The sequence below is a fragment of the Ranitomeya imitator genome, chromosome 1 (assembly GCF_032444005.1).
Source record: "Ranitomeya imitator isolate aRanImi1 chromosome 1, aRanImi1.pri, whole genome shotgun sequence".
Lineage (NCBI taxonomy): Eukaryota > Metazoa > Chordata > Amphibia > Anura > Dendrobatidae > Ranitomeya > Ranitomeya imitator.
Genome location: NC_091282.1, coordinates 839,302,221 through 839,324,912, shown reverse-complemented (window position 1 = coordinate 839,324,912; position 22,692 = coordinate 839,302,221). Strand labels below are relative to the sequence as shown.

The window sequence follows — 22,692 nt, the reverse complement described above, 5'->3', positions numbered from 1 at the left end:
ATCAATAAAAAATGTCTTACCAAACGTAAGGAATCTTCCCATAGAGCTCCTTCCAGCAGTAAAATAATTGCCTCTTCATAATCCTAAAAAATATATTTGGCATTGTTAGGCAGACAGTACGTTGCCTCCTGTCCATCATAACTGCGATAACTAGAACGACTAAATTATTCAAGAGACTTTCATTACTGGGACTGCTTGATGGGGTTTTGCATTAGTGAATGGTTATTTATTTGCTTGGAAATGGTTTTAATGGTTTCTGGCATATCATTTTCTAGCCACAGTCCTATATCGTACAATTTGTTTCTACGATTGGCACTTTAAGGCTCGCGTCTCAACCTAACAAAGCAGAGAAACATATATACTACGGCCGTTTCGTGCGGTATACACTTCAACAGGTCCAGATCTGGACCCGCTGAAGCGTATACCACGCGAAACGGCCGTAGTCCATTAACCTAACCAGTTCGTCTTGCAATTATCCTGCCCTCTGTAACGATGTCCACAGCACGTTGTTAAAATAAAGGACAAAGGTTTTTTTTTACTGGAAGACTTGTGTGGTGCTGCTATTTTCTTCCTGTTTGGATTTGTCTTTCTTCGATAAATCGCTTTAAGTTACAGCATACACAGGGCAATTAACATGCAACGTTTCGGCCACATAGGGCCTTCGTCAAGCCATAAGGTGTTATTGTTCATCTCTGTTCACTTATAGCTCGACAAAGGCCCTATGTGGCCGAAACGTTGCATGATAATTCCTCTGTGTATGCTGTAACTTAAAGCGATCAATCGGAGGAGAACGTTTGGTGCCTTTGATTTTGTTCCCTTATCTGGCATAATGCTACAGGAATTATTTATATACATGTATATGAGCTAAATATAGTCCCCAGCATTTCTATCTCTGTTTATTCTCTACAATGCTGCATGTTATCACGTCAGTTAACGGTTTAACGCTTTTTCAACAACTGTATCATTGAAGGAGCACCAATTATCTCAAACACATCCACAGAATAAACATTTCAACAAAATTTGAAATTACAAGTAGATGGAAAGAAAAAGGGAGGTAGTAGGAAACTCAATAATACCATAGCATACTGTTCTAGTAGCACAGCAGCATTCCCATACTTCCTCTGCTCCACCAGTTTGCCTGCAAAAGAAACAAATCTATCTTTGTAAAACCAAGCCACCTACAAACTAAGCATTGTGTAAAAGCAATGTGTCCTAATGTGAAAGTAGAGATGCCCCAGCAGACTAGTCTCCCACTCACCTGATACATTCCTAGCCAAATTAGCCATTTTGTCTTCGGAATATTGCAATTGGGAAGCTGTGGATAAGATATGCTGCCAACTACTGCATGTAACAAAAGCATCAAGAGCCTTCTCAAGACTTCCACAGCGAGCAAAGATTAGGCCAGCCTGTTCATAGTGTTTTCTTGCCAGCAAATGGTCTCCATAAGCATCATTAATGGCCTAAAGAAAAACAACAAATCATATATGGTGCACTAGAAAGCAACAACTGGCATGACAATAAAATATGTGTTTAGACAGACAAGACAGCATTGGATTGTGGTTGGTCTATGTAACTTTTGTCATAATTGAGTTACTCCTAGAGCCCTGGTTTGTTCAGTGTGCAGCACATGGTACAGATTGAAAGTTCTTTGGATGATCTTCACGATTTCTTTGCCAGAGATCAAAACCTATCTTCGTAGATTTTATTCTAATCAGTTTTATGCTTTCCACCACCTGAAAGGTAGTTAGCAAAGTTCTTGATACAATTTTGAACTGTTGAAGACAGGATGCCAAGGTCTTTGGAGATAGTCTTGCATGTTTTAGACTACTTGAGAATGGTGATAATAGCATTTCTGGTATGCTCAGACAACTCACTTGTTTTTTGCAATTGTGAACTACGAACAGGGAATAAAACTGGCCTTTGTAAGCATGAAATCCAGCATTCAGGGGATAATTAAAGTCATATGAACTCTGAGGCAGAGTTTTCTTCCAGGCACTGCATGCCCCGGAGCCTGGAAGAAACCATTAGCATACAGAAATGAAAGAAGATTTCTCAACAACAAGACCGCTAATATAACGCATACAGGTAGGACTAGTGTAACATTTGTCATTCCTCAAAAAGGAAGTGGACAAACAAAACTACGGAAATTCTGCTAAACAAAGCACTGATTAGCGAAAAATAGGTTGCCATTAGTCAGGTTTTGGCTCAGAAGGAAATTATTGATTTGCCAGGCCAAAATACAGAAGTCTTAAAAAATAAGGATCAAAACTGTAAATGTTGAGTTTTTGCACAAACTTGATGTATTTGCACAAAAAAAGATTAAAAATCTTATGAAATGCTTATAATTGTACTTCAGCACCCACAGAAACATCTGTCTAAAAAGGAGATTTTTGTGTACTCACTGTAAAATCTCTTTCTCTTAGCCTCTAATTGGGGGATACAGGACCATGGGTGTTATGCTGCTGTCCACTAGGAGGCGACACTATGCATAATCTGAAAAAGATTAACCGTGGCTCCTCCTCTGGAGTCAGCCTTCTCCAGTTTTGTGCAAAAGCAGTAGGAGGAACGTGACATGAATAACATAACCATGCCTATAATATGGCAACTATGTGCGAGCTCAAGCAAACAATATGAGAACTCAACAGTAACAACGGCCCGAAAAGGGCAACAGGGTGGGAGCGGTGTCCCCCAATTAGAGGCTAAGAGAAAGAGATTTTACGGTGAGTACACAAAAATCTCCTTTACTCTGTCGCCTCTTTGGGGGACACAGGACCATGGGACGTCCCAAAGCAGTCCCTGGGTAGGAAGCAATGGACGAATATTGTGCAGACAGGCCGCTACACTTGGGGCACCGCCACCTGCAGAACACATCTACCCAGGCTCGCGTCCGCCGAGGACTGGGTATGAACCCTGTAGTGTTTAGTAAACGTGTGTAGGCTAGCCCAAGTGGCCGCCTTACACAATTGTGCCGAAGCCTGGTGCCGAATGGCCCAGGAGGCCCCTACCGCCCGTGTAGAGTGCGCCGTAATACCGGCTGGAAGAGAAGAATTCTTAAGGCGGTAGGCGTCTTGTATGGTGGATTTGATCCACCTGGCAAGGGTAGCTTTGGAAGCTGGCAGACCCTTGCGGCCGCCTTCCGGAAGAAGGAAAAGAGAATCAGACCTCCGGAAAGACGCAGTCCTAGACACACATATACGCGATGCCCTGACAAGGTCAAGCGTATGCAGAGCCTTCTCCAGTCTATGAACCGGGACCGGACAAAAGGATGGCAGTGAAATTTCCTCATTGAGGTGGAAGTGGGACACAACCTTCGGAAGGAAGGATGGGACCGCACGGAGAACTACCTTGTCCTGGTGAAAAACCAGGAAGGGCCGTCAGTTCAGACACCCTGCGTAGCGAGGTGATTGCCACCAGGAAAACCACCTTCTCGGATAGAAGGCGGAGCGGGACCTCCTTAAGGGGTTCGAAGGGTGGTTCCTGCAATGCTGTCAGGACCAGGATGAGGTCCCACGTTTCTAGTGGTCGTCTGTAGGGGGTTAAAAGAAAAAAAAAAAAACCTGAAGAAAAATCCTTACTTGCGGCTTGGTAGCAATGCGCCTTTGAAAAAGCACTGAGAGGGCTGACACCTGGCTCTTAAGCGAGCCCAGGGACAGCCTGGCCTCCAGACCCGACTGGAGAAAACCAAGTACTTTGGGTAAGGAATAAGGGAGTGGAGTTTGGCCACGAGATTCGCACCAGGTAAAGAAAGCTTTCCAGGTACGGTAATAGATCTTGGCAGAGGCTGGCTCCGTGCCCTGATCATGGTTCCAATGACGTCCAGCGAGAGCCCTGCCTGGGTTAGAACCCAGGTCTCAAGGGCCACGCCGTCAAATTGAGAGCCCCCGAGTTCTGGTGGTAGAAAGGGCCTTGTGATAGAAGATCGGGGCGGTCGGGGAGACGCCAGGGGTCGTCTACTGTAAGTTGTACGATGTCAGCGTACCATGTACGTCTGGGCCAGTCCGGTGCGATTAGGATGGTTGGAACTCCCTCTTGCTTGATCTTCCTCACCACCCTGGATATCAGGGGGAGAGGTGGAAAAATGAACCAGTGCGTCTGCTCCGAGCGACCGCGGATCGTGTGTTCTGGCCATGAAGTTGGAGACCTTGGCATTGAAGTGGGATGCCATTAGGTCCACATCCGGGGTCCCCCAGCGATGGCAAATCTGGCAAAAAAATTTGGGATGGAGAGACCACTCTCTCGAGTCTATTCCTTGTCGGCTGAGGAAGTCTGCTTCCCAGTTGTCCACACCTGGAATGTGGACCGCCGAGAGAACCGACCCTGTGTCCTCTGCCCAGTGGAGGATATGTGACACTTCTCGCATCGCCTGGGTACTGCGGGGCCCCCCCTTGGTGATTCTCATATGCCACAGCCGTGGCATTGTCCGACTATTCTGATGTGAGAGGCTGCCAGTAAGTGATGAAAGGCCCTCAATGCCAGGAGGATGGCACGAATTTCCAGGATGTTGATGGGCATGGTCGCTTCCACTGGGGACCACTTGCCCTGTGGTGTAGGTGCACTGCACCCCAACCCGTCAGGCTTGCATCGGTGGTCAGAACCTTCCATTGACCTGTGAGAAAGGATTTCCCCTTTGCTAGTGAGGTTGGCTTGAGCAACCAGTGCAGGAACCTCTTGGTTGACGACGTTAGCCAGAACTCCCTGTCGAGAGAGAAAGGGTTTTTGTCTCAGGACTTGAGGATGGTTAGTTGGAGAGGCCTGAGGCGAAACTGGGCAAATGGGACGGCTTCTATTGCTGCCCCCATCCTGCCGAGGACTCTCATGGCAAATCGGAGAGATCGAGGGGGATTGCGGAGGAAGGTGCGAACTCCTAGGCGAAGAGCCAGTGCCTTGTCCTTGGGAAGGAGCACTAGACCCCTGGAGGTGTTGAATAGCATTCCCAGGAAGGTCAGAGACTGACTCGGGGTTGGTGATGACTTTTGTAAGTTGACTAACCATCCCATGCGACTCAGAGAGTCGATTGTAATTGAGACGCTGAGCTCGCATTCCTTGAAGGTGGGAGCCTTGATGAGTAGATCGTCCAAGTATGGAACGACTACTATGCCTCTGGAGTGCAGGACGTCCATGGTGTCTGCCATGACTTTGGTAAACACTCTGGGAGCCGTGGCGAGTCCGAACGGGAGAGCCACGAACTGGTAGTGGTCCTGGTCGATTGCGAACCTGAGAAACCTCTGATGGGCAGGTGCAATCGGTATATGCAGGTATGCATCTTGTATGTCTATGGAGGCGAGATATTCTCCCTTCTCCATGGACGCTATGATGGACCGAAGAGACTCCATGCGGAAGTGACGGACCCGTACATATTTGTTGAGTTGTTTTAGGTCCAATATGGGCCGCACACTGCCTCCTTTCTTGGGGACTGCGAATAGATTGGAGTAGAACCCTCGGAAGAACTCGGCCGTGGGGAACGGTGCTATGACTCCTGCTTGAGGTAGCGAGGAGACCTCTTGTCGGAAGGCACGAGCCTTGGCCGGTGGTTTTGGGGGGACAGAAAGGAAGAATCGGTCCGGTGGGTTGGAGGTGAACTCTATCTTGCATCCGGAAGACACTAGTTCCCTGACCCACCTGTCTTCTGTAATAGGCAGCCAGACATGATGAAAGAGTAAACGTTGTCCGCCTACGGGTGTGATGTCTTCCGGAGTCCGTGAGTCATGATGAGGAGAAAGTCTGAGATTTTCCTCCTCTGGGCTTAGACTGGCTTTTGACTGCCAGGTCTTGTCCGACCTTTGTGTCGACCGTGAGTTGTCCCTGCATGGGGAACAGTTACGATTTTGTGCTGGACGCAAGACGGACCAGCCCGAAGAATTCCGAAAGGATCGGAATAGAGTTTGGTTACGCTTCTTGTAAGTGCGTTTAGGCTTCAGTTGGGGAAGAGAGGTACTCTTACCCCCGGTGGCGTTGGATATCATCGTGTCCAACTGTTCACCAAAAAGTCGACCACTGAGGTAGGGGAGGTGCGTGAGGGACTTTGAGGCTGCGTCCGCTTTCCATTCCCGCAGCCAGAGGATACGCCGAATTGTGATGGCGTTTGATGCTATCCCCGCTACACCCCTTGCTGAATCCAGAGCTGCATGAAGCATGTAATCTGCTACGACTGCTATTTGAACCGCTTGGTCCGACAGCTCAGGAGCAGGAGCTTGGAGGCCAGCTTGTAAATTTTTGGCCCAGGCCAGAATGGCCTTGGCAGCCCAAACTGAAGTGAACGCAGGAGCCAGGGATGCCCCTGCAGCCTCGAAAATTGAACGAGCCATGTGTTCTACCTGCCGGTCTGCTGCATCCCTGAGGGTTGAGCTATCTGGCAGTGAAAGGAGGGTCTGTGCTGCTAGTCTAGAGACTGTGGGGTCCACTTCGGGTGGGTCTGTCCATTCCCTGGTATCCTTCTGTGGGAAGGGGTACCTCGCCTACAGATATTTGCGATTAGCGAATTTTTTCTCAGGCTGTGAGAGCTGCTTTTTAAGGATCGCCTTAAACTCTGGGTGGTTACAGAAAACCTTGGGCGGCTTCAGAGGTCCTTCAAAGGAAATCTTGTGTTCTGGGGCCTCTGGTGGCGGATCAGAAATGTCCAGCACCTCATGGATGGAAGAAATTAAGTCCTCAACTAGCGCTGTATTGCTAGGAGGGATTGGGATCAGGGACCCCTCTGTTTCCTTGTCTGAGTCGGAGTCACAGATGCCTTCCGAATCCAGTGTATCACTGAGGCGTCCCCTGCTGGGTGAGCTGGGGCGGAGGCCTTATCTGGTCGGGGATTGCGGAGATCTGCATTGTCTGCCCCTGGAAGGGGACGGTCTAGATGACCTAGAACTACTGTGTCTGTCTCTAGAATGGGATGACGTGTGCTATGGGATGGCGCAGATGAATGTGACCTGTGGGTCCGCTTGCATCCTTGGATGTGCCAGGGTCGTCCTGTCCCTGAGTCAAGCTCTCCCTTTGCTGGGTAGCGGTCATAGCCGAGGCATGACTCTGCAGAGCCTGAAGCAATGTGGAGGTTAGGTTATCTATAGACTGCGTCATCTGAGTGACCCATTCTGGCGTGGCATTAGACACTGAAGCATTGGCAGGGGCCTCTTGGTGCTCTGACACAGTAGTCTGACTGCAGTCCTGGCAGTGCGGGTACGTGCTGCCGCTGGGGAGAGCGGTCCCGCAGGCTGTGCAGAATGCATAATAGCAGTCCTGCCTGGTTTTCTTGGACCTTAAGCCTGGCATAGTGCACAGAGTGCAAAAGGGCTGGCTAGCACCTTACAGGGGTAGCTATGCAGAGGAACCTATAGGGGAGCCTTAGAGGGAATATGGATTCACAGCCGAGTAAAACAACCCAATTGTGATCTTACCCCACCAGTTTGCTCCTAGGTCCAGCGCCGAAGAACCACAGTCCTGTGCCCCTCCCGGAGACTGGCTGGCCTGGTCCTGCTGACCGGAAGATGCAGGGTTAATCCTTGCTGTAGTAGAAATGGCAGCCGAGGAGAAGAGGTGGGGGGAGAAGAGGGCGGAGAGTGAGGAAAAAGTGGCAAAGCTGTGTAAAAGCGCGCCCTTTCTGTCTCGATCCGCCCCCTCTTTGACACTGTAGAGTGTCATATTTGTCATCCGGGGGGCAGGCCGGGGGCGGAGAGGAGGCGGCAGCTTCAGCTAGGCCAAAGCTGCGGCCTAAATTAGATGCCTGATGCCCAGCAAGACTCCAGGCCGGCACGGAAGTCCGGGAGGGGGTCGGATCTGAACCAGACCCCCCCGGATTTGAAGGCAGGATAGCGGTGGGGCTATGAGCGGAAGGGGGGCCCTGTGAGGGGTCTCCCTGAGGCAGTATAGAGCTGGTGCTGCCGCAGATACAGGGGCGCAGGGAGCCCTGTGTCTCTATTGTGCAATGCCTGCCTGCACTCCTGACAGGAGCCCGCAGCTGTGCTGGGGTCCCTGGATGCAGGCACAGTGTGCTGGCCCATTGCTGATAGCTGCAGAGTGCTGCCTGTACAGGCCCTACCTGAGGCGTCTCAACCTAATGCCCTCAGAGGGGGATTAGGGAGGGTGCTGCTATGACCTTCAGGGAGCTTCATCCTAGCCTCGACCTTAACCCATAAACCAAAAGGAATTGGGGAAGGAGGAGGGTTCTCGACTTCGAACCAGCACCCGAGGGACTGGGGAAGGAGCGACATAGGGAATAGCCATCTCGACTTCAACCGGGCGCCCCGTAATAGGGGGCCGAGGAAGGAGTCATGCCGGGAGTCTCATAGGAGACCCAGTTTTCTTCATCTGTAATCATTTGGAAAAAAAACGGAGTAAAAAATCTTAGGTGTGTATCCTATGCGACACTAAGCAAAAACTGGAAAAGGCTGACGCCGTCCAGGGGTGTATACTGCAGAGGAGGAGCCACGGTTAATCTTTTTCAGATTATGCATAGTGTCGCCTCCTAGTGGACAGCAGCATAACACCCATGGTCCTGTGTCCCCCAATGAGGCGACAGAGTAAGATCTAACAATGAAACAGCAAACTTTGTGGAAACAAAATTTGTGTCAGCCTCAAAACGATCGTCCATGAATGTATACATTTTTTAAAGATGTGTTACTCACTTTAAATTCACTAGATCCAACAGGATGAAGTTTTAGGGCTTCAGTGTAGAGATTTTGATCTTTAACCAAGTTTAGAAACTCTATAAAACGCTCTTGTCCTGTAGTAACAAGATGATTGATCGTTATGAAAATTCATCCTACAGTACAAATCGGTCAAACAGTCCCAAATTATTTGCATTAACACAGCCCTAGCTTAACGTATCACAAGCCACCGCCACACAATATCCATTACCATGAGACCCCAGACACAGTTATATCCATCTTTTCTATGACCCACCAATAATGATGTACCAAATATTTCACAAGGACACTCGTGCACAATAGTAATTTGCAATACACATGTGAACGTTTTTCAAACAGGAGGTGATCTATAATAGAGCTTAGAGGGCAGGTCGCATCTTATTTAGGACTTCTTGAGTTCATGCCATTTATTTAACCTTAACCTAGCTAAATGGGAGTAACCCACCAATACATTTTAATAATTCAAATTAAATGTGGATTAAAATATTGTAAATAAATAATTTATTTTTCCTTTTTTAATAGTCATTTCGGTTAGGGAGAGAAATTTCCAAAAATTAGTGTCAGCTTCCTTAATTGCAACTAAATTCTTGTGGTGCAATTCAGGGATTTCTTATTTTTCTGAGATAATAAAGTAATCGTTACTTACCACATTTGCTGAGATGATCCAGAGCTTTTTTATATCGTTTCAAGTGCTTATCAATGGTGTATTTTTGATAATTCGTTTCCATTTTCTTTAGTGTGTTGAGGAATGGAAGATATTCTTTTGGGTCCTATGAAAAAAAAATAAATAAAGATTAAAGCATAATTACCCCTTCAGGAATTAAGGTATAATAAATATATATATATATATATATATATATATATATATATATATATATATATATATATATATATATATATATATATATATATATATACACACACATACATACATACACACACATTTATTTTGTTATCACGCACAGCTCTACATATCATTACATGTCTCACCCTGACAAACATGTCCTAAGCCATTGTGAGGCAGTATTTTTTATCTTATATGTTGTTGCCTGTTTACACTTCTTCCCCTGCATGACGTTGACCAATCACACACCCCCACAGACAAATATCTGGTAATGACTCTTTGGACGTAACAAATTATACCTTTTCTTAATGAAAACTTAAAGACTACATTTTATTGGCATCTGTAAATCAAAATATTTATATATATATATATATATATATATATATATATATATATATATCTAAATTTTATTGGCTCCGATAAATATACAGTAAGTTTATCATACTTCTATTTGATCTTGCAAGTTTGACATTCTCAAATTGGTGAGAAGTCCTATTTAAAAGAGGTTGACTGTAGTAGTGCTTTTAGCTAAGGGATTGGTCAGCAAGTACTGTATATACTCGTGTATAAGCCGAGTTTTTCAGCACATTTTTTTGTGCTGAAAACGTCCCCTCGGCTTATGCACGAGTCATGGTACAGAAATCTGGCGGGGAAGGGGGGGCTTTGGAGCAACGGGTGCCAGGAGCCGGAGCACACATCATACTCACCTACCTGCGCGCCCTCGGTGCTGGCACTGCATCTCGTTCCGGCCACCGGCGCCTGTCAGCAGCTCTTCCTGTGCTCAGCAGTCACCGCTCATTAAGGTGATGAATATGGACGCGTCACCACTTCCATAGGGGTAGAGTGCATATTCATCACCTTAATGAGTGGTACCACATGACCGCTGAGCACAGGAAGAGCTGCAGGCAGGCGCAGGTGGCTGGAACGAGATGTAGTGCCAGCACCCAGGGCGAGTATGATGTTTTTTGTTATTTCAATAGGAAACATGCACACAGGGATAGGGAATAAGGAGGCATGCAGGGACAGAACGAGGGAGGCATTCATACCGGGAAAGGGAAGGGAGAGGCATGCCTACAGGGATGGAACTGGGAAGCAAGCATACAGGGACTGAATGGGGGAGGCATTCATACCAGGACAGAGAAGGGGGAGGCATGCATACAGGGACTGAACGGGGGAGGCATTCAGACCCGGACAAGGAAGGGGGAGGCATTCATACTAGAACACGGAAGCATGCAGACAGGGACAGTGATGGGGAGGCATTCATACTAGGACAGGGAAGGATGAGGCATGCATACAATGACAGGGGAGGCATGCATACAATGACAGGGACAGGGGAGGCATGCAGACAGGGACAGGGATGGGGAGGCATTCATACCACTAGAGGGAAGGGGAAGCCATGCATAGCAGGACAGGAATGAGGGGACAATGCATACCCGGCTTATACTCGAGTCAATAAGCTTACCCAGTTTTCCATGGCAAAAGTAGGTGCCTCGGTTTATACTCGGGTCGGCTTATACTCAAGTATATACGGTATATGAAACCAGTCAATGGAAAATATCCAATAAAAATAATAAATTAAATATTGGAAAGCAATCAACCACACTGCCACATCAATAGTTTTCTGACCATTTAATTTAAATAACAGCCCCGACTCCACATCAGGAATGCAAGGAGGACACAGTTGTAAACTATATCATTACCCCATCACTAGATTAATGGGTCAGTGGGATAAATATGTCCTTTATAGAAGTATCTGCTTCACATTGCACAGCCTGAAATTAGGGCATGGCCTAGGCAGTCTATGGTGGAGATAGTTTTCATTTCAACCATGCCATAATACAAAACACGTACAAGCATAATAGAAACCACTTTCTGTAAAGAAGGGGTGTATTATGCCATAAACATTTCATACACCTATTTACCGTACATTACAATTTGTGTTCTCCCCAAGTGGAAATTGTTTCTACATCAACTTAAATTTGTACATTCCTCCAAAACAAAGTTATAATGCATTTATAACCTGCAACATATTCTTTAACCATCAAAATAGAGAATAAAAAAGTAATTTCACCTTCTGTGACTTTTCTGCAACCATAATGACCAAATCAAAGTCATATGTGCCAAGGGAATGATCGTACAGCTCATTGACATCCACAAGGAACAGCAAGTACTTCAAGGCTTCCTCTGCACTAACTGCATCTGCAGATGAGGAACTTTCTGTAATGGAATAAGGTGGCACCATGAGGTGGGACGAATAAGAATAGTAATAGAAAGAGGTATTCTGATAATATATCCCTTGAAATAGGTATCACTAAAATAAACTTCATTCAAGAACTGCTCCCACCTTCCTGTACAAGGAAAAAAAAGGGGATTTTAAAAGAATAGTAAATGCGGTTTAACAAACAATTTGCATTAACTGTAGATTGTTTTGAATAGTGATCATAGGGATTGTAAAAAATTACAAGAGGTACTCCTTGCTATGAAAATTTACTTAAATCATGAAAAAAAATATTTCCACTGAATTCAGGCCTGTCACAAAATAGGGATTTTTGTGTACTCATCGTAAAATCCTTTTCTCCGAGCCAGTCATTAGGGGACACAGGACCATGGGTGTTATGCTGCTGCCACTAGGAGGACACTAAGTAACACAGAAAGAATAGCTCCTCCCCTGCAGTATACACCCTCCTGCTGGCTCAAAGTGAACCAGTTCTGTAACAAAGCAGTAGGAGCTTAACCCCTTCATGACCTTGGGGATTTTCAGTTTTTTCCGTGTTCGTCTTTCGCTCCCCTCCTTCCCAGAAGTTTTTGATTTTTCCGTCATTATGGCCATCTGAGGGCTTATTTTTTGCAAAACAAGTTGTACTTTTGAACGACCTCATTGGTTTTAGCATGCCGTGAACAAGAAAACGGGAAAAAAATTCCAAGTGCGGTGAAATTGCAAAAAAAATGCAATCCCACACTTGTTTTTTGCTTGGCTATTTTGCTAGGTTCACTAAATGCTAAAACTGACCTGCCATTATAATTCTTCATGATCTTGGGTCGGTTGAGAGCTTATTTTTTGCGTGCCGAGCTGGTGTTTTTAGTGATACCACTTTTGTGCAGATACGTTCTTTTGATCGCCCATTATTGCATTTTAATGCAATGAGCGGCGACCAAAAAAATGTAATTCTGGAGTTTCAAATTTTTTTCTCGCTATGCTGTTTAGCGATCAGGTTAATGCTTTTTTTTTATTGATAGATCGGGCGATTCTGAACGCCACGATACCAAATATGTGTATGTTTGTTTTTTTTTTGTTTTTTTTTTTTATTTTGAATGGGGCGAAAGGGGGGGGATTTAAACTTATATATATTTTTTTCCCCTCAGGAGTGGAGTATGGCCACGGCAGCCGCCATGACCCTTGTGAGTACCCTGGGGGCAATGGCGAGGCCGAAGGGCAGAGCTGTTGTTCCTGAACTGCGAAGCAAAGAAACCTTTAGTGGGAAGGTAAAATAGGAATGTGGAGGTACACGTCCTAGATGTCTATAGACGCCAGGAACTCGCCTTTTCCCATGGAGGGGACAGAACGAAGCGATTCCATCTGGAACCGTTGTACCCTGACAAACGTGTTCAGCAGTTTTAGGTCCAGTATGGGTCGTACTGTAGCGTCCTTCTTTGGAACCATGAAGAGGTTTGAATAAAAACCTTGAAACCGTTCGCTTTGAGGGACCGGAATAATAAGTCCGTCTTTACTCAGACAGCATATAGCTTGGAAGAACTCTGAAGCTTTTGCCCTGGGAGGACGAGATAAGAAGTCTATCTTGTATCCGGAGAAGACTAAGTCGCGGATCCACCCGTCGTGAACGACCGAGAGCCACGCGGCACTGAAGGAAAGCAGACGGCCGCCTACTTTGAGGGTGTCCCCGGATACCACAGGGAGTCATTGTGTGGAAGATATGCCCGTTCTGGAGCCTCTGGATCCTGACTGCTTAGGCCTGCCCCTCCATCAAGGGAAAGATGTATAAGAGGCCTGGGAACCTCTGCACGTTGTGCCCGGCCGGAACAGGGAGATGTGGAACAAGAGGACCAGTCTGAGTTGTAACGGGAAAAAATAAAAATAAAAAATAAAAATCGGGACCGAGCCTGTGGTTGTGGAAGAAATTTACTCTTCCCTCCAGTGGCGTCAGAAATCAATTAGTCAAGCTTTTCGCCAAAAAAAGGCGACCGCTCTGATATGGTAGAGAAGTCAATGACTTTTTTTTTTTGGAAACAGAATCCGCACGCCAGTCCCTGAGCCATAAGGACCTCCTTATGGTGATGGCGTTTGCTGCTGCTTGAGAAGCGCAGTTAGCGGCATCCAGGGACGCGGTTACTACGAAATCGCCAACTCTGGCTATCTGAGTAGCTATAGGTCCGCTATCCCGGGGGGGAAGATTGGTATCCAGCACCGCTGAAGACAAGACCTCAGCCCAGTGGGTCATAGCCTTAGCCACCCACGTAGTGGCAAAAGATGGGAAGGGTGCGGCTGCTGAGGCTTCAAAGGCTGAACGTGCTATAGTGTCGATCTGACGATCGTTAGGGTCTTTTAATAGAGGCGCCCTCCGAGGAGGATAAAACAGATTTAGTAGTCAGGTGTGATCGGGGAGACTGCGACCAATCTTTTCTTGGATCCTGGGCAAAGGAATATTTTGACTCCATGGGTTTCTGCCCAACGATTTCCTTAAATTCGGGAGAGTGGGGAACACTCTGAGCTCGCTTGGTCCTCTTAAAGGACACGGCATGATCCGTTTTAGATAAAAGTTCCTTCTCAAGCTTCAAAGCCTTATTCACTGACTCAATGAGAGAGCCGAGAGTCTCCTGATCGTGATGAAATTCCTGATCTAGGGACGTATCAGAATCGTCCTCTGAAACAGGTTCTCTACTAGCCCCAATGGAAGGGGAGTGAGAAATGGAGCTCTCAGAACCCGAATCCCGGTGATGGTCTGAGGATATGGCATGAGTCCTGTTCCTGGAAGAACGAGAGCTCCTTGGCAAGGTACGACCCCTAGGGTACATGGGGTTCTGATCATCCGGAGCGTCGTCCGAAATAGTGCACTGGTTAGAGGAAGGGTCTCGGAACGATTCTAACGCTTTTGTCAGGGATGCCATAAACCGGGTAAGGGAGGTAGCCCACTCAGGGGGACTAGGCTCGTTGGGTTCGGTATCAGTAACAGGGGGTTCCTAAGCAGCCACCGGTTCACAATCTGTGCATAATGTAGTATTGTGACTCCGGGGTAATGACACCTTACGAGCGGTACATGCCGCAAAAAAACAGTGTGGGTTTTCCCAGACTTTTTGAGGCTTTGATTGAGGCATAGCATAGCCTTGAGGAGAGTGCTTACTAACAGGGGAAGGGTTAAGCTATGTTTCTGGAGCTTACCCATGATCCTGTGTCGAGTCCCCAGGGGAGGTCCGCAGTGTGATGCCACGGGAGTTATGTACAGGAATCGCTAGTCCTGAAGGCTGTGATTGAAAAGGCTGGAGCAGCGCTGCATCATCAGCCCTGTGGGTGTACCAAGATGGCCGCTGAGATCAGGAAGTGAGAGTGTCTCTCAGGGAACGAGAAGCGCAAGAAAGAGTGGGCGGCGGTAACTGCCGGTGGGCATGGCCAAAACTCCGGCCTGTACGAAGGGAAAAAGCCGGGGGTTAAATTTAAACCTGCGGTTGCGGCCTATAGCGGTTCGCAACCGCTATTAGCGCCATTCTTAAGCCACACTCCCTGAATGAATTGCCACACTGCGGACCACCCACGGACCCGGGCTTTAAGGTGTAGACCTCCCATACCCCGGGGACCAGGACCCCCCAGCACCTCGGCCCCCGCAGTGTACTCATGGTAGATGCAGTGGGCCAGTGCTCAATCAACCGTCGCCATAGTCAGGGAGGGGGTGGAGAGCTTCTGCTCCCCTGCGTCATTCGCTATATCAGTGGTGATGCAGAGGGGGGCTGCACGGATGCCATACATATTTATTTCCGGCTATGCACCTGGCTCCAGGAGAGGTAGGTGGAGGGCTACTCCATGTGGTCGCCTGCTATGGAGGGGGGAGATCAGAACGCGAAGGAACCGTCACCCGCAAGGTGAGCTCAGGGCTAACATCCAACGTTGCAGGAAAGGATACGGGAGGAACGCTCCACGTACTTGCCTGTTGATGATTCGTGGGAGATCGGAACGTAGAAAGGATCCATCACCCCCATTAGCTCCATTAAGGGAAAAAATAGAATAAAAAGTAAAAAATTTAAATTAAAACGGTGGGTTCTGAAAAGCAGACCCAAGTGCCTCCTACAGACACTAAGCAAGAACTGGTTCACTTGGAGCCAGCAGGAGGGTGTATACTGCAGGGGAGGAGCTATTCTTTCTGTATTACTTAATGTCCTCCTAGTGGCAGCAGCATAACACCCATGGTCCTGTGTCCCCCAATGAGGCGTAGGAGAAATGACCTGCGTACATTTCAGTGATCTTTGCTCATGAAAAAGTGTTAAAAAGGACAAGACAGCAGATATAATTCAATCAGCATGACAAAGTGATAAGAGTAGACTTGTTTGTTTTAAAACAGGAGCAGTGATTACATTGTCTTCGCCGGTTAACCTTGGTTGCCTCCAAGGAATTATGTGTGTGTTACACTGCCGATTCACACGCCTTCTAAGCTCCACCCTACTCGCTGCATGTTCCTCCCTGCTCCACCAAGTACTTGACCATCACTTTGAGCTGTCTTGTGGAACACTTCCAGCTTTGCTGTTTCTGCCTGTTGCATCGAATCTCCACCCGGCTTTAGGGAAGTGCAGCCACTCTTCAGAAATTTGTATCCACTCTGTCTTGCAGAGATCTGCTTCCCTGGCCTATCAACTGCCAGCAGGTGATATATCAGACAACTCCACCCTGAACTTAGCTTGTCTCTAGATCCTGTTTGTGCATGTTCATTCAGTCTCTTCTTTGTGGCATCTTTTACCTTTAATCCAGACCTATCTCCCACCGTCTGCTGCGTACACTGAACCTGTGCTGCCTGCCATGACCTTGGACCTCTTTCTCTAAGCCTCTGGCTAGCTGCTGCAGACCAGAGGACTGCAGGAGTGGTACCTGGTGACTATCGGCGGCCAAGCCTATACTCACCATCAGAGGCTATAGGTAAATTCACCATTTATCAGATCAAGAACTTCAAAATTTTGACACACTGTGGAGCTCAGAAAAGAACAGGGAGAGGGAAACCATGTCACTTTACCAGAGCCTTTGTGCTACCAGTAACATGGTGGGAGTTTCTGGCAATCTGTTGCAACCCATGCGTTGTAGAAACAGTCGTCTCCCATGCTAATAGCTAGTCACACCAGTGGAAATACTCCTGAGGTAAGACACACTCTAGGCATACAGTGCCTTCTGTACATGTTACTCCTCCATCTAAGCACATGCTCAGAAACTTTAGGCTCTTACTGAAACCTAGATCCAGCAGTCTGACACTACTGCTGCTGCAGCTGCTGCTCTCTCTTATGGTGGAATACATTTCTCTCATACCCCAAGATCAGACAACAGACCAAGAAGAAGCGTTGGTCTGCTCCTATCACCCAAATGTACCTTTCAGGTTATCCCCCAAATACCCTCACTTATCTTCCCTTCTTTTGAGGTACACGCTGTCAGACTTTACATCCCCTTCTCCATGTAAGTGGCGGTTGAGTATCGTCCTCCGAGTCCCTCCAATTAGTTCCTGGATCTCTTTGCCACCTGGTTTCCACATTTTCTCTCCTGTGACATCCCCACCCTCATCCTGGGAGATTTTAACATCCCCTTTGGTTTTCCCCTCTCCCAATCTGCCACTCATCTTTTAACCTCTAACCTTTTCCTTTGGCCTTTTACAGCTTACTAAGTCTCCTACGCATGAAGACAAACACCCTGGACCTGGTCTTCTTCTGGCTTTGCTCAGTGTATGATTTTACCAACTCCTCTCTCCTGCTTTCTGACCACAACCTTCTTTCATTTTCTGTCAAGAACTGTCATCCCGCTCAGGATATTCCCACATTCCACACTTCTAGAAATATACGTGCCATTAACACCCAGAAACTTATGAAGAATTTGCAGTCATCGTTGGCCCCAATCTCCTCCCTCATGTCCTGGCTCTGCATTGAAATATTAAAATGAATCACTGCAAAGTGCCCTGGATGAAGCTGCATCTCCTATACATAGAACTTGTCACAAACTGTGACAACCCTGGAACACGCTGCAAACACCTTTCCGACAGCGGTGCTCCAGACATCTGTGGAGAAAATCCAATCTGCCTGAAGATTTCATCCATTACAAATTTAAGCTTAAAACATACAACTCTGCGCTTCACCTCTCCAAACAAACATATTTCAACACGCTCATCACCTCACTATCTAATAATCTTAAACGTCTCTTTGACACTTTACATTCCCTACTCAATCCAAGAGTGCAGGCCCCAACCACAGATCTCCGCCCTGACGATCTGGCCAATTATTTCAAAGAAAACATTTACCATATCTGACAGGAAATTTTCTCCCAGTCCCCTCATACCATGCACTGTCCTCCCTCCCCCACCACAGCTAGCTCACTCTCTGTCTTTGAACAAGTCACAGAAGAAGTAGTGATCAGGCTCCTTGCATCTTCTCGCCCTACTTTTTGCACCAATGACCCTATTCCCTGACATCTCCTCCAGTTCCTTTCCCCTGCTGTCACCACTCACCTAACAAAAATATTCAACCTCTCTCTCTTCTGGTATCTTGCCCTCCTCATTTAAACATGCCATCATACATCCATTACTTAAAAAACCATCCCTCGACCAAAACTGTGCTGCTAACTATAGACCTGTCTCCAATCTTCCCTTCATCTCTGAACTCCTGGAACGCTTGGGTCCACTCCCGTCTTACCCGCTATCTCTCAGATAACTCTTCTCGACCCTCTACAATCCGGTTTCCGCTCTTTACACTCTACTGAAATTGCCCTCACTAAAGTCTCTAATGATCTACTAACAGCTAAATCATCATCAGCTCCTCCTTCATTGGCCTCAAGGACACCATTCTCTCCTGGTTCTCCTTCTACCTCTTTGGCCACTCCTTCACTGTATCTTTTGCTTGGTCCTCCTCCTCCTCTAGTCTTTCCCTTACAGTTGGTGTTCCTCAAGGATCAGTCCTAGGCCCCCTCCCCTTCTCCTTGTATACTGCCCCATTGGACAAACAATCAGTAGATTTAGTTTCCAGTACTATCTCTATGCTGATGACACTCAAATATACACCTCTACTCCAGAAATCTCACCTGCATTATTACAAAATACCAGTGATTACCGCTGTCTCCAACATCATGTCCTCCCTCTATCTGAAACTGAACCTGTCAAAACTGAACTCTTTGTGTTTCCTCCCTGCACTAAGCTACCTATGCCCGACATTGCCATTTCCGTGTGTGGTTCTACCATTACTCCCCAGCAACATACCCGCTGTCTTGGGGTCATACTTGATTCAGAGCTTTCATTCACCCGCCACATCCGATTACTTGCTCGCTCTAGTTATTTACGCTTTAAAAACATTTCTAGAATTCGACCTTTTCTTACTTTCGAATCTGCAAAAACTCTTACTGTTGCTCTTATTCATTCTCGTCTGGACTATTGTAACTCTCTACTAATCGGTCTCCCTCTTACCAACTCTCCAATCTGTCCTGAATGCTGCAGCCAGGATCATATTCCTCACCAACTGCTACAAAGAAGCTTCTACCCTGTGCCAGTCATTGCAATGGTTAACCATCCACTACAGAGTTCAATATAAACTTACCATTCTGACCCACAAAGCCCTCCATGGTTCAGCACCACCCAACATCTCCTCCCTCGTCTCAGTCTACCACCTTACCTGTGCCCTCAATCCTGCTAATGACCTATGGTTAACATCCTCAATAATCAGAACCTCCCACTCCCATCTCCAAAACTTCTCGCGTACTGCGTCAATTCTTTGGAATGCACTACCCAGGATAATTCGATTAATCCCCAATACCCACAGTTTTAAGCATGCCTTAAATGGCCACTGTCACCCCCCTCTAGCCGTTATAATCTAAAAGAGCCACCTTGTGCAGCAGTAATGCTGCATTCTAACAAGGTGGCTCTTTTAGTTTTTGTTTCTGTTATTCCCACAATAAATGTATTTATAATTCTGCTGAAATACCCATCTTTGTCCATGGAGGCGGGACTGAAGCCTCCTCTTAAATACATTTATTGTGGGAATAACAGAAACAAAAACTAAAAGAGCCACCTTGTAAGAATGCAGCATTACTGCTACACAAGGTGGCTCTTTTAGATTATAACGGCTGGAGGGGGGTGACAGTGGCCCTTTAAAACACATTTCGTTAGGCGGGCCTACTGCCTCAACACATTTAACTAACTATTCCTGTGTTGCCCATCCAAAATTTCCTTCATAACCAGGTTCCTCGTATCATGTTCTCACACACTTTATGCATTTAATAGCCCTCTGTGTCTGTACTTTTACACATTCTGGTTGGTAACCGGTTCATGCAGCATTACATGAACACCCGATTTCTTATATTATGGCTGGTCAAAACAATGAATGCAATTGTTACCATCCACCTTTTGCGTCTCCCCTATTTCCTCATAGATTGTAAGCGTGAGAGCAGGGCCCTCACTCCTCTTGGTATCTGTTGGTTTATGTGATTATTGTTATGCTGTAATGTCTTATTGTCTGTACAAGTCCCCTCTAAAATGTAAAGTGCTGTGCAATATGTTGGGGCTATGTCAATGTGGTCAGCTGCCTTTTTCACCCATTCTAATGAATGGGGGAAAAAACGCATAAATGCAAAAAATGCTGTAAAACAAGCATTTTTTTATGCAATATTTTTCCTGCGATGAGGCACATTTTTGATGCAGAGATGTCTGCAGCAAATACTTACCATATGCACGTAAACCGAACATGACCGCTTCATGTATTTCTATGAGGCGGTCATGTACGGGTTGGGAGAGCTACGGCCAGTTTTTACAGTAGTGGTCCGATCTCGGATGTCTGAATGCACCCTGTGTGTCATTGACAATGCCTACTGTGCTAACTTGACAATTGTGGTAACTTTTATATCTATTTAAACTCTGCAGATTTATGTTAAGGTCATGCCTAGTCTTTATCTAAGGAAGAGGGGTGATAATAAACCTGATTTATTGCCCTTCAAAGAAGTGCTCGTGCCTCACTTACTTGTCAGTTTTATCTCATAACTACCCTATTTTTAAAAGAATCAGCTGTTATTGCCAGAAAATGCTCTAGCGGGAATAAATACATACAGTGGGTACGGAAAGTATTCAGCCCCCTTTACATTTTTCACTCTTTGTATCATTGCAACCATTAAATTCAAAAGAGTTCATTTATTTTCTCATTAATGTACACTTTGCACCACATATTGACTGAAAAAAAAAAAAAAATTTTGCAAATTTATTAAAAAATAAAAACTGAAATATCACATGGCCATAAGTATTCAGATCCTTTGCTCAGTATTGAGTAGAAGCGTCCTTTTGAGCTAGTAGCCATGACTCATCTTGGGAATAATGCAACAAGTTTTTCACACCTGGATTTGGGGATCCTCTGCCATTCTTCCTTGCAGATCCTCTCTAGTTCCATCAGGTTGGATGGTGAACGTTGGTGGACAGCAATTTTCAGATCTCTCCAGAGATGCTCAATTGGGCTTAGGTCAAGGCTCTGGCTGGGCCACTGAAGAATGGTCATGGAGTTGTTCTGAAGCCACTCCTTTGTGATTTTAGCTGTGTGCTTATGGTCATTTTCTTGTTGGAAGGTGAACCTTCGGCCAAGTCTGAGGCCTAGAGCACTCTGGAAGAGGTTTTCATCCAGGATATCTCTGTACTTGGCCGCATTCATGTTTCCTTCAATTACAACCAGTCATCTTGTCCCTGCAGCTGAAAACCACCCCCATAGCATAATGCTGCCACCACCATGTTTCACTGTTAGGATTGTATTGGGCAAGTGATGTGCAGTGCCTGGTTTTCTGCACGCATACCGCTTAGAATTATCACCAAAAAGGTCTATCTTCATCTCATCAGACCAGAGAATCGTATTTCTCATAGTCTGGGAGTCCTTCATGTGTTTTTAGCAAACTATGCTGGCTTTCATATGTCTTGCACTGAGGAGAGGCTTCCGTCGGGCCTCTCTGCCATAAAGGCCCGACTGGTGGAGGGTTGCAGTGATGGTTGACTTTGTGGAACTTTCTCCCATCTCCCTATTGCATTTCTAGAGCTCAGCCACAGTGATCTTGGGGTTCTTCTTTACTTCTCTCACCAAGGCTCTTTTCCCATGATTGCTCAGTTTGGCTGGACAGCCAGGTCTTGGAAGACTTCTGATGGTCCCAAACTTCTTCCATTTAAGGATTATGGAGGTCACTGTGCTACTAGGAACCTTGAGTACTGCAGAAATTTTGTTGTAACCTTGGCCAGATCTGTGCCTTGCCACATTTCTGTCTCTGAGCTCCTTGGCCAGTTCCTTTGACCTCATGATTCTCATTTGGTCTGACATGAACTGTGAGGTCTTATATAGACAGGTGTGTGTCTTTCCAAATCAAGTCCTATCAGTTTAATTAAACACAGCTGGACTCCAATGAAGGAGTAGAACCATCTCAAGGAGTATCACAAGGAAATGGACACCATGTGATTTTACTGCAAATATGAGTGTCTGAGCAAAGGGTCTGAATACTTATAACCATGTGATATGCAAATTGCCTCTTCTGAGAAAAAGAGGACTTATGTCCATGTGATATTTCAGCATTTCTTTTTTAAAAATGTCAACATTACTGTTTTTTTCAGTCAAGATGGGGTGCAGAGTGTACATTAATGTGACAAAAATGAACTTTTTTTGAATTTACCAAATGGCTGCAATGAAATAAAGAGTGAAAAATTTAAAGGGGTCTGAATACTTTCCATACTCATTGTATAGTATTACATGCTGACTATCCAAATGAATGGCCAGAGGTCCCTGCCAATTGAGGTTCTCTGATCTGTTTCAAAGTCCCAAGATGAAACTAATAGCGTATGCAAGGGATTGTTGCAAGGAGATCTGCTAAAAACCAAGTGAAAAGTTTTCAGCAGTTCAAAATAAAGTAACTTTCTTATTAGGCTAGGTTCACATTGTGTTAATGGGTTAACGCTAGCGGACTCCGTTACATGGCAAAATTGTCGCAATTAACGCTATGCAACGGGTCCGATAGCGCACCCATTG

The 22,692-nt window shown here is 46.1% G+C and overlaps 1 protein-coding gene across 1 annotated transcript in view; it reads right to left on the bottom strand.

Moving 5' to 3' along the window:
- ELP1 (elongator acetyltransferase complex subunit 1) overlaps positions 1–22,692 on the bottom strand; it is a 189,676-nt gene that overhangs the window by 37,006 nt on the left and 129,978 nt on the right. The window contains exons 25-30 of the mRNA XM_069740676.1: positions 11,546–11,691; positions 9,277–9,400; positions 8,610–8,707; positions 1,259–1,460; positions 1,077–1,138; positions 21–83 (exon numbers count right to left, since the gene is read on the bottom strand). Coding sequence (XP_069596777.1) covers positions 21–83; positions 1,077–1,138; positions 1,259–1,460; positions 8,610–8,707; positions 9,277–9,400; positions 11,546–11,691 — 695 coding nt within the window. The remainder of the gene's footprint in view (positions 1–20; positions 84–1,076; positions 1,139–1,258; positions 1,461–8,609; positions 8,708–9,276; positions 9,401–11,545; positions 11,692–22,692) is intronic.